Source organism: Periophthalmus magnuspinnatus, chromosome 1, assembly GCF_009829125.3.
Source record: "Periophthalmus magnuspinnatus isolate fPerMag1 chromosome 1, fPerMag1.2.pri, whole genome shotgun sequence".
Lineage (NCBI taxonomy): Eukaryota > Metazoa > Chordata > Actinopteri > Gobiiformes > Gobiidae > Periophthalmus > Periophthalmus magnuspinnatus.
Window position 1 is genome coordinate 21,072,254 of NC_047126.1, and position 12,490 is coordinate 21,084,743.

A 12,490-nucleotide genomic window follows, 5' to 3' on the forward strand; every position below is an offset into this window, starting at 1 on the left:
GTGGAAGGTGCGCCGTCTCCTTGCTGCAGCATCAGCAAGGAGGTGGCAGAGTCATGTTTTAGGCTGGAATCATGGGGAGAGAGCTGGTCGGCCTCTTTAGAGTCCCTGAAGGTGTGAAAATGACCTCTATAAAGTATGTGAAGTTTCTGACTGACCACATTCTTCCATGGTGCAAAAAGAAGAACCGCGTTTTCCATAGCAAAAGCATCTTCATGCATAACAATGCACAATCTCATGCTGCAAGGAATACCTCTGCATCATTGACTGCTATGGGCATAAAAGAAGAGAAACTCATGGTGGGCCCCCATCGTCCCCTGACCTCAACCCTATTGAGAACCTCTGGAGCATCCTCAAGCGAAAGCTCTATGAAGGCGCGAGGCAGTTCACATATAAACAGCAGCTCTGAGAGGCTATTCTGACATCCTGCAAAGAAATTCAAATTCTCCACAAACTCACAAGAATTGTGAAGCTCCAATCGAATAAGTCATCCTATGTTAAAATGTAACCTGACCTGTTAAGATGTTTTAATTAAAATAGCTTTTGTTTTCCATAATATGCTAATGCTTCTAATTGAAAAATAAACAAATGACCATTTTCAATTCTTTACAACAATAACGTGGTTTGAAACTCTGTTGTGCATAATAATTTGTTCAATAACATTCAAACTGTACTCTAAAGTTTGATGACTTGAAAATTATGATGACTGATGTTGCCAAATTGTCAATATAAATGACAGAAAAGTATCATTTGCGCAATAATTTGGAACGCAGTGTATATCTGAACTGATAAAAGACCTCATAGTAATATTAAAGAGAAGAGGAGAAGAGTGTTTTGTTTTGAAATTAACGTGCTATTTAGCCTTTTCCTTAGGATCGAAATAGTGTTTTTTGTTTGTTTTTTTTACACTGTGGAAGCACTAGCTGAACCATCAGAAATTACATGATGGAAGTTGATTGAGGATAATAAAATAATAATAGTGGCACTTACCAGACGACTTCTCCGATGTTGGAGGAGATAAGGTATCGGATGAACTGCTTCATGTTGTTGTAGATGGCACGTCCCTCCTCCACTGCCGCTACTATGGTTGAGAAGTTATCGTCGGCCAGAATCATCTCGGAAGCAGACTTGGCCACAGCAGTGCCACTGCCCATGGCAATACCGATCTCTGCCTTCTTCAGCGCGGGGGCATCGTTCACTCCGTCACCTGTCTGAAGAAACAAGAGTAGAAGAGAGGACTTTAATTAAAAAAATAAAAAACACACACTAAACAATAGGATACAACGCCTGGCAAAAAAAAGTCGCCACCTGGAATTAACTAAGCAAATGATCTGGGGTTGCTGTAGTTGGTCAGGTCTAGGTTCAGCAACAGTCTGTGCTCAAAGAATGAGGTCAGCTGACACCTGAATATACTGAATGACCAGGTTATTCCATCAATGGATTTTTTTCTTCCCTGATGGCACGGGCATATTCCAAGATGACACTGCCAGGATTCATCAGGCTCAAATTGTGAAAGAGTGAGTCAGGTATCATGAGACATAATTTTTCACACATTGATTGGCCACCAGAGTCCAGACCTTAACCCCATTTAGAATCTTTGTGCTGGAGAAGGCTCTGCCATCATCAATGCAAGATCTTGGTAAAAAATTAATGCAACACTGGATGGAAATAAATCTTGTGACATTGCAGAAGCGAAATCGAAACAATGCCCCAGCGAATGCTAAAAGAGGTGCAACGAAATATTAGAGCAGACATGGGTAAACTACGGCCCGGGGGCCACATACTGCCCTTTGGGCTTATTAATCCGGCCCGCTGAAAGTGACCAAATTATATTAAAATACGTAAGGGTAAACCTTGTTCAAAGTTTTTCTGCTGTGTTTATTTAGCTGAAATGTAATAAATTAATTATTAATTTAATTAATGCATTTGGAAGATGTCTGTGTAATCCCTCAGTCATCTAGGTCAAATCCATTTGGAAAACAATTTGTACAATGAGCCTTTCATATTCATGCTTTGCTACATGTTACAGGCCAAATCTCTAATGTGATATATGCATATATATCCTGGCCCGGCCCCTCTGTCAAATTTTAGAACCCATTGTGGCCTTTTTTGTGACCTTTTTTTGGTGGTGACTTTTCTTTTTGCCTGGCAGTGTATTCTCATTGACACTGTACACAAAAAAACTAGAAGAAACTTCAGAAATGTTGTCACTAGTAGAGAATAGGACTATGTATTATTTTTAATCTTACTGTTAACTAAACAAATTATATATGCACATATATATATGCACATATATATATGCACATTTTATATATATATATATATATATATATATATAAATAATGCACATATATATATATATACATACATACATACATACACACACACACACACCCCCCTATATATATATATATATATATATATATATATATATACACACACACACACACACACACACTCTATATATAATATATATTATTTATATATAGGGATTACATGACATATATATATATTTGCCTCTGTCATATTATTATTATTATTATATTATGAACGATAAGTTGATTAAGCAATTATTGTGATATCTTATTGCACCTCACTTACTTGTCTATGTCCATTTTGTCAACTATTAAAGAGGGGGTATTTTACATCTGTGGTGTCATAACTGCCAACACATAACATATTTAGAGCATCATGTTACTATTTACCATTTTGAAAATGCTATATTCACCAAAAACAACATATTTGGAGCCAATTTGGCTCCAAAATAGCTGCTGTAACTGCAAGCCTAAATTGGTGCCATTTGGCTGGAGATGAACAGCATGGGTGACATCACACTCCCTCATTCCACTTACATACAGTGTTAGTATTAATGTATATTTTAAGTTCCCCTCCTGACCATAGCTGTGATGTCGCTGAGGCTCTGCAGATACTCCACAATGCGGCTCTTGTGTGCAGGCTCTACTCTGGCAAAGCAGCGTGTCGTTCGACAGGCCTGACGCTGGAGGTGAGGGGGGAGCTCGTCAAACTCTCTCCCCGTCAAACCCCCCGTGGCCCCTGGACCTTCCTGCTCCTCCTCCTGCTCCGTTATGATGCCCACACGCCGACAGATAGACAGAGCTGTGTTCTTGTTGTCACCTAGAAAAGAAATAATATAACAGAAGAATAATACTTTGGGGATCCATAAATGCTGAAACTCAGAGGCCAAACAAGGGCCAACCCAAAGGTCGAAGGATCAATTATCGCTGGGACCAAATTCTGTCATTATGTCCTTTGGGAAAAGATTCTTCACCCATATTGCTCTGCTCCGGGACAGCTATGGCTACAATAGTAGCTTACAACCACTGAGTATGGAGTGAATCAATAATGCCCTGTAAAGCACTTTGGGTGTCTTGAAAGGCACTCATTAATCCAATGTGTTAGCATTATTAGGCCCGAGCACCACAAGTAAGAATTACCAATGCAACACTGCCTGCTCTACCAGATGTAAATTTGCAAATGCATTTGCAAAACTCATGCAAACTCCAGTTTGAATCAGTTATTAAAACCCCCTGCGCTAATCCTCCTCGTTGTGAAGGAATGGAATTGGGCGTCTTAGCGCCCTCTACAGAGCAAAACTAACTCATATGGGGAGAATTTTTTTCAAAAATTTCTGAAATTCTGTTTTGACATCCCGACCTCGTGCCATATTGCTTATGGTTTTGCTGTAGTGATGACAAAAACTCTCCATGTTATTCCAATAGTAAAATCACAAAATCTCAGTCTCTCAGGTTTTTAACCAAAACAGGAACGCCCTTCGAGACAACTGTTGTTGTGATTTTGGGCGTTACAAAAATAAATGAATTGAATTGAATTGAATTGAATTGAATTGAATTAACAGATGATACTTTTGCAAACCTCTCCTTGGGCGTTTATGAAAAATTTCCCAAATTCAAACTCACGTTTCTCTCATTTCTGGCAATATAAATTTTCCAAAAATACAAAAAAATGGCTCATTAGCCGCATGCCACATTTTTTAACGGTGTAGCCGTAGGGATTACTGACACTCCCCATGTTACATCAATGATAAATGTTTTTTAACATGATGCCTTTATGAACTCCTCCTGGGTTGTTTGTCAGAAAAGTTTCAAATTTGCTGTATATGATCTAGAGTATTGGGACATATAATACTATAAAGAGGGAAATTGTGGGGCCCTTGTGGGGTGGCGCACCGGCCTAAGCGCGGGTGAGGGCTGATCATTGCCGCTTCTGGGTACCGTATATTTAATATTATTTGCTCATTTTAGTTCAAACAATGAAGAAAAGGCAAATTTCTGTAGTTTTTTGTTTTTTCTTTGCACTTGAGCACCTCTTGTTCAGGGCTGTCAAGATTCCTTGGTAAAGTGATAATTGTGAGTACTTAGGTCACAACATAATTTTAAGAACTGAAAAAAATAAAAATAAATAATCTTACACATGTTTACAAGTAAAAATTGTCATTTCAGTCACCAAAAAAGTTAATATAATAGTAAAGTGTTTTTAACCTCTATTTAAGAAACATTCACTTGAAAAAAAAATATTGATTTCATAAAGCTGATCACATACCAGAAATATGGTAAAGTATTAGACAATTAAGGATTTCACTGTTTGAATTGTTTTGTTTTTTACCCCATGATACTTAATATAAATCTCCCATAGAGTTTTCTCTCACCTGTGATCATGATGACTCTGATCCCAGCCTGTCGACACATTCTTACTGCACTGAGCACCTCTTTACGAGGAGGGTCCAACATCCCAACACAGCCCACGAATGTCAGGTCAGACTGAGGAAGTATATGACATGAGGACAAATAACAACCCATCATTTAAATTAAAGGAGGGGACCAGGAGAGAATACAGAGCAATTTGCTATTATTCTACCAAAATGCAATTGTTAATAGCCCTCTCTAATTCCTAAAATAAAAATTGAAAAAAGTACTAATGAATATTGTGGAAATGTGTTTACATTGTTCTGAATTACTGAATTAATTGCTATAACAGTAACATTTTGTTATCACATCTTAAAATTTTTGTCATCAATAACCCTCCTCACCTCATAGTTGGCGAAGGTGGCAGAGTTTTCCAGATTTAGTGTTTTGATGTCAGGGGGCGTGTCTCTCGTTGCCATGGCCAAACAGCGTAGTGTGTCTCGGCCTGATCCCCACTCTCTCACTGTGGACAGCAGCTGCTCTCTCATTGCTTTGCTCATGGGCACACGAGAAGTGCCATTGATGCGGATGTAGTTACAGCGCTCCAAAACATTCTCTGGAGCTCCCTACAAGACAAAACAAGACAGAATTATACAAAATAAAAGAAAACATGCCTCTTCTTATTTTAATTTATTTAATAAAAAATACATTGTGATTAATTTGTATTTCATGATGACTACAAATAGTAAGTAACAACTTATACAGAATTTTTGACACATTTTATTAATAAATTAGTAGTCAACTCACAGCTGTCATGGGGAAAACCAACCATTGGGACTAAATAGTGACTAAACCCAAAACTGTAACTGGACTAGACCAGGACTAGACCAGGAACAAACCAATCAGGACTAAATGGGGCTCAAAGTGTGAAAATTGTCAACGCACCCGAAAAGAGATTTATAACTATTGGATTAGACACCAAGAAAATGTACACTTTTTGTTGGCTATGGCATTATAGATTACTTAAATTGGGATTTTCTTATTGAGCAATTAGATAGAAAGTGTTCATACATATAACAACAGGGCTTAATCATTGAATGAATAAATAGCTAACCACTGTTAGTACCATCCAAGTGGAAATTTAGTTTAAATTACAATTACCTTTCAACTCTATTAAGTCTGATCAAGGAACAAATAACTGCCATGCTAAAGAGCCTCTAGAGGACAGGCTAAGCTTTCATAGAATAAAAGGGTATATACTCATATATATTCACCTTCACAAACATCTTGGACCCAGTGGCTGAGCGAGACAGTTTATTGGACAAACAGAAAACGGACATCGACTTTCTGTCTCTAGAAAACTCCAGAGTCAGCTCCTTCTTCATCAGCTGCTTTATCACCTAAAAAAACAAACGGCAAGAAATAAAAAAAGACTCTATAATGTACTTCGATACATATTGTACCAACAGGCTGTAACTGTTTTCTTTCATGTAACAGAGTTTTGTCTTATCCTAGTACAGATATTTTGTAAATACATGGTCAAAATAAGTCCATTGTGTCCTGTCTGCTGTCTGGTCTCCTGTTACTATACTAGTTGTTGTTAGCATTACTATGACAGCAAAACTCACTCTGACAGTTGTGAAAAGTGCGTATAAATTCATCGCAGTGAATAATTACAGTGCTAGGAATGTATTAGTAATGTCACTTTGGACCACTGCAAACAGTGAATAGATCTGTTTTTCATGTTTTTAAGAAATCAGGTACAGTGCCGTGGCTAAGCGTTTTCAAATTCCTGTTTATAGGCACCATTTTGAGTATTTTTCACCACCCAAAAGACAGAATAATTAGTTTTGAATTGCCATGAATATTGTTACATTTCCAGTGTAGATAGACACTTACAGTACAGCAGGCTGTGGCTCTCTCTGATCGGCTCAGTCCTCTCAGATCCGTGTTAAAAACATTCATTTTTTCCACCAGACAGCAGAGGGCAGTCTCTGTTGCCTCTCCGACTTTCTCAAACAACCCTTTAGCCTGGAACACAACAAGGAATTTAATTTAGCATGTAGAAAATTATAAGTAGGCCTGCAACAATTAATTGACTAATCGTGACTAGTCAACTATAAAAATACTTACAGCTGTTTTGATAATCTGTATTGATAATCACATTTGTTATCTGGACTATACTGTAAAACTAAAAAAATACCTTTTATAACAAAGACATTAGCATTATTCAATCAGAATGTCAAATAAACCTTTTGTGATTTTTCATCAATAATACACTACTTGTAAATATTCTCTATTTAGAAGTCTTCAGTCACCTTTATTTTGGTAAAAAAAAAAAATGCATTTAAAAAGTTTCAATGTACAATACAATAGAGTAATCAACTAATCAAATACGTAATCGCTGATTAATGGACTATTAAAATAACTGTTATATATAATTATAATTATAATTATAATTATAATTATAATTATAATTATAATAAATTATTGTTGACTACCTGTGATTAGTTTCTGTTACCTCGTTGTAGTCCAGTGAGGAGTCATTGCACAAAGCACAGATCGTGGCCATCTCCACCAGTCCTTCATACTCACTGCATGTCACCACTGCACCATCTTTGTAACTGAGAGAAAAATACAGAAATATTTGATTTTATTCTGAGCCTATGTCATTGCTTTAGCCTGCTTTTCAAAAGTGAGTGTACAGACAAATTAATATAATTAAACTGAGGTGTAATTTCCACAAAATAATGTATTTCCTTTGTCCCTCCCTCCTGTCACCTGTCAGCCAATCACAGCCTGCTATCTTTGCCTCTTAACAAATCAAATTTCTAGCTATTCATATACAATGCACTCATCCCTCCTCTGCACCATCTCCAGCGCAGCAGCAAATCCTTTTTGATGTTGATTACTTGAACTCTAATTCATAATTGATGGACTTCACCCAATTCATACTTTTTACTCTTATTTGAAAAAACGTTTTGGATAACAACATTTTAATTCTATTTTAGTAATATTATTAGTTATGAGTACTTGTTTCTACCACCCCTGCATTAGAAAACCACACATTTTAAAGTGCTACAGTTATTATTAAGGTTAAAGAGACTCACACTTCTCCTTCTGGAGCGTATGTGGACCCAGTCACTGTGAACTCACTCAAGGTACACTGATCTCCAGAGACAGTCTTCTCCACAACAAACATCTACAAAAGCATTAGTTATGGTAAGTACTCTGGGTTAGTTACATGCTAGTTACATGGTAGTTACACATTAGGTTAGTGAAATCACAGCAAAGAAAATATATCACAAGAATTTAGAATATTTATTATGGTGTTAGACTTCTGCTGTTCATACGTGTTTAAAATGTGCACTGTGAACCAAATTTCTACATTACATTTTTTCCCTCAAATTGTGCAGCCCCTAGTCTCATAAAATTGTATTGAATTGTAGTTCTTTTTCTCTCATGCCAAACTAAAATGTATCTAAAATCTAATCCACAAACAATGGCTGTTGTATCCGGAAGCATATTAGCTTATTTTCTTGGCATATCCCAAAACACCAAAATATATTACATAACAAATAAAATAATAATCTTCATGATTGTTATTAGATTTTTCTTAAATGTTTAAAAAGTAAGATTGCACATTGTAAACAACTCCAGAAGCATTAGCATGTGAGAAAAGACTGAATTATGAACTTCTACAAGAATACAAGAATCCCATGCATGTTTGCGCAGGTACAAGATTTTTTTAAATTAAAGGATAGGATATTTTGTTCTTTGCAGAGGACATTCTATAAATAATAAAATTGCAGCTTTTGCGATTTGATAAAAAATTATATCCTGAATTCAAGTTGTTTTAACCCATGATAGAGACTCCATCTTCCTTGCTCTTTGTAAGCTTACCCTGCAGACAGACATCTGGTTGGTGGTGAGGGTCCCAGTTTTGTCTGAGCAGATGACAGAGGTGCAGCCCAGAGTCTCCACTGAGGGGAGGCTGCGCACTATAGCATTTTTTCGGGCCATTCTCCTCGTGCCCAGGGCCAAGCAGGTGGTGATCACTGCAGGGAGGCCTGGAGGAAGGAAGCAATGAAATGGTGAGATTTACTGGAGATACAGTAAATACAAAAATAGAGATTAAAGAAAACATGTTATGGTTATTTATTTATGGTTAACCTGGACCTAGGGTTGTAGTCCCTTAGCAGTTCAGTCGATTAATCGGTCGATGGTGTCTTAGTCGACCAGAAATTTGTATAAGCATTTTATTTAGATTATGAAGATGTTTACAGGATAACAGCAGACAGGAGATGTTAGTGAGGTAGTTAGTTTTCTGAAGATTAGGTCTTTTTTGGTATTTATATGTAAAACGGCATATTAAACTCATGATTTACAAGTTTCATCTGTCTTTATATTGTTTACTAGTACTTTTTTCTGCATAAATACTTGTTTTTGCATGAACTGCAGTTGTCTTGTGAGTGCAGTTTGCGTCAGGTAGAGGTAAGCAATAGTTTTGAGAGATTTAGCCACGCCCCGTTTTTAATCGACCAATCGATCAGAAGGGTACGTCTCAATCAAGAACTTATTTTATCAACTACAGCCATACCTGGTCCTGTAACAGATATTTATTGTCTAATTATTCATCACGATGAGTTTATAAGCCCATTTCACAACTTTCAAAGGCCAAATTTGAGTTTTGTCATCATGGTAATCTTAACGACAACAAGCATGCCAAAAGCACATTTTCTGATTCTCAGAGGGTGAAATGCTTTCTACTTGGGTAAATAAATTTTGCTCAACAATACATACGGTTGGTACGGCCACATAAACTACTATAACTAGTTTCCTTAAAAACCTCTGACTAAAATTACCCCTGATTCAAACTGAAGCAGTTTGAATCAAATGGCTGGACTCTTTGTGGAGCTGACACTCTATAGTCTTGGCCACTGCTGTCTGACGTAATCAAATTATAAGTGGGAACAATCTTTGCACAAAGGAAAATCAGATTTCAAATACTCCCTGTATTTTTTTGGTAAATATAAATAGGAGTAAAGCTTCTGTTTGAGCATTTGTTGGGTCTTGGCAATTGTTTTTTTTCACACCTGAAGCCAAACTAAAATGAGATGTGAACTTGAAATAAAGTTAAAAATAGTCCAGGTGGAAGACACTACAAGAAACTAACCTACACAAAAGGCTAGTTCAACTATTTTTTTTTTAATTGTGAGTTTGGAGTACAAACTGGTCCTGATTAACCTTAAGAATATTTTTTTCATCCTGAAAATAAGAGGGTTACAGCTTTCTTTTCATATTGTACATGCCTAGGAGCTTAATAGTTGATAATTATAATTCATATTAACCTTGATTTGAGTAATTTTGACTAGATACATTGGATTAAAACATTTCACACACACAAAAAAAGCATAATTTAGTCATAAATGATTGTACACTGTATTTCAATTTCCCAACTGCCTCTTAAAAGAAGAAAATATATTTAAACCATACCAAAATTAAACAAAAAATTGCCTAGATTAAAACTAAGTTAAGTAGAAGTTTTGAAATGAACATTTTTGTTATAGCTGGGTCAATGGGCATTAAAAAACCCCAAAACAAATTCATGTATAACAAACAAACTGATAAAGCAACACATTATCTTTATATTGTCCTCTCTTATGACAAACACATGTACCTTCAGGAATAGCAGCAACAGCCAAAGCCACAGCGATCTTGAAGTAGTACACAGCCCCTCGGAGCCAGCTGCCTCCATGCACAGGGTCGTTAAAGTGACCCACGTTTATGGCCCACACAGCCACACAGATCACACTGATCACCTGCAACACAAATCAAGGACGTATGTACTAATCTTTAAAAAACACAATACAATGACTACATTTTCCATATGATTATGGGATAATTATACTACTATGACGGTGGCAGGTTGGGCTCCTGATTTTGTCTTTTTATTTTAATATTTTACAAATATTGCAATTAGATTTACCATTTCATTCTTTAATGAACACAAGAATTCTATACATTTATGAAAGGGGTCTACACTACTGGATTAGCAGGTATTTACCATAAAAAAGAAGAAAAAAATTATAAGTAGTGTTACTTTAAAATTGCAGCCTTTGCCAATTGACTGGTAAAACTGATTTCAGTTCAATATCTATTTATATTTATCGTGCTGCCCTTGTGGCAAGTATATTCTCTGCAACATGTTATTGATATTTTTGTTTGAAGGCTCCAGTTCATTTATTTGTTTATTTTTGTAATCAGCAATAAGTTACATAAAATACTTTTTATATATAGCCCCAGCCCTCAGATTTTTAGAAACCAATGAGAAAGAACAAAACAAAAAGTAAAAAAAAAATTTGCTCTTGTGTGGTTCGACAGTCGTCTCTTTTTGAGGGACACATACAGCTAGATCAAGATTAAATCTGCTTACCTTGGACAGCTGCTCTCCAAACTGGTCTAGTTTCTGCTGCAATGGGGTGCGTTCAGGGTCCGTCGAGGCCATTTCATCTCTGATTTTCCCAATCTCCGTCTGGACTCCTGTCGCTACGACCACTCCAATGGCCCGACCCGCTGCTATGTTAGTACCCTGCAAAAAAATATCAACCAAGGTTAACACATTTGGCAATGGTACTATAATTTAGCTTCAATGTTTTAGAACTTATTCCAGTCAAAGCGGCACTTGTTACACAGTAAAGAAATAAAGGGGGCAGATAAGGTTATTAAATAGCTTCTATATTCATGTACTTTTTGTGCGATACTTGAACCTCAAAAAAGACATTTACAGGCACATTTTAGCACATTCCAAATGCATTGTTGAGATATTCATTTTTGTCAAAATCGCCTATCCCCATCTTATAACCTTGTTGCTCAGATTGTCAATAGGTCTCCATTATATCAGATGCACTGTACTCCCACCACACAGACAGAGATGTTGCTGCTGAAATGTTGTCTTAAATAAATCATGAGCATTTGTCCTTTGAGCTGAGGACTCTGAGTCAGCTCCTTTTGAACAGAATACAACAGCTGCTTTCAGTTGTGCATCACCATCAAATCAATACACTTTTAGACTGCTATAATAGATCAAGCATGGGTTTAATAAATGCCCAGGTTAAGCTAAATATGTCTTATTATATAACAATTGTATGTAAAATCCCATCACATGGTAAAGGCAGTTGCTTCCATGTTGTCAAAATATATAAAGCTCATGTACTCAAAACATACATAGGTGCAGCATTGAGTAGTCTGACAAGTGTGACAAGAGCCAACAAAACTCTTTCCATACAATAAGGAAATTAGTCTAGAGCCTTTGCTGTTAAAGTCAGTGTCAAGGATAAAAAAAAAATAAGGCAGAGAGATCAATCAGAGAAACATGGACTATATCCCAAACAAAGATGCTAACCATCATACAATACTAGAAGACATTATGTTTTCTTTGGTGTTTTTGCTACTAATCCACACTTTCAATGTGTGTCAGATTTATCATTGATGACAGCATTGAGGACAACTACAGTAATTTCTAATTACTCATTTCTGTTTGAGTTAAACCTATCAGGAGCAGTTTGCAACAACAGTGCAGCCCATTTCAAGATCTGGGGCTACGTTCCAAGTTAGAAGTAACTCTAGCTCATGTATGTTTTATAGGGCTGTAGTCTTTTAGTCATTTAGTTGGTTGATCAGCCATTACAGTCTTAGTTGACCAAAACTTTTAATAGTCAACTGATTATTTTTATTAGACTGTATGGATAATATGGGACAACAGAAAGGTATGTAGTGCAAGTGGAAGTGAATCATGAGTTTAATCCCAATATTTTTTATATAAATAC

General features: G+C 36.4%; 2 protein-coding genes across 2 annotated transcripts in view; one reads left to right on the top strand and one right to left on the bottom strand.

The window, feature by feature from the left end:
• The window catches only part of tmx2b (thioredoxin-related transmembrane protein 2b), a 157,917-nt gene that overhangs the window by 74,349 nt on the left and 71,078 nt on the right, over positions 1-12,490 (top strand). The gene's annotated exons all lie outside the window — the stretch shown is intronic.
• si:dkey-28b4.8 (sarcoplasmic/endoplasmic reticulum calcium ATPase 2) overlaps positions 1-12,490 on the bottom strand; it is a 39,880-nt gene that overhangs the window by 13,500 nt on the left and 13,890 nt on the right. Inside the window, exons 8-18 of the mRNA XM_033966451.2 lie at positions 11,098-11,253; positions 10,342-10,483; positions 8,565-8,731; positions 7,772-7,863; positions 7,183-7,285; positions 6,561-6,692; positions 5,936-6,061; positions 5,066-5,287; positions 4,685-4,796; positions 2,894-3,132; positions 988-1,208 (exon numbers count right to left, since the gene is read on the bottom strand). Coding sequence (XP_033822342.1) covers positions 988-1,208; positions 2,894-3,132; positions 4,685-4,796; positions 5,066-5,287; positions 5,936-6,061; positions 6,561-6,692; positions 7,183-7,285; positions 7,772-7,863; positions 8,565-8,731; positions 10,342-10,483; positions 11,098-11,253 — 1,712 coding nt within the window. The remainder of the gene's footprint in view (positions 1-987; positions 1,209-2,893; positions 3,133-4,684; positions 4,797-5,065; positions 5,288-5,935; positions 6,062-6,560; positions 6,693-7,182; positions 7,286-7,771; positions 7,864-8,564; positions 8,732-10,341; positions 10,484-11,097; positions 11,254-12,490) is intronic.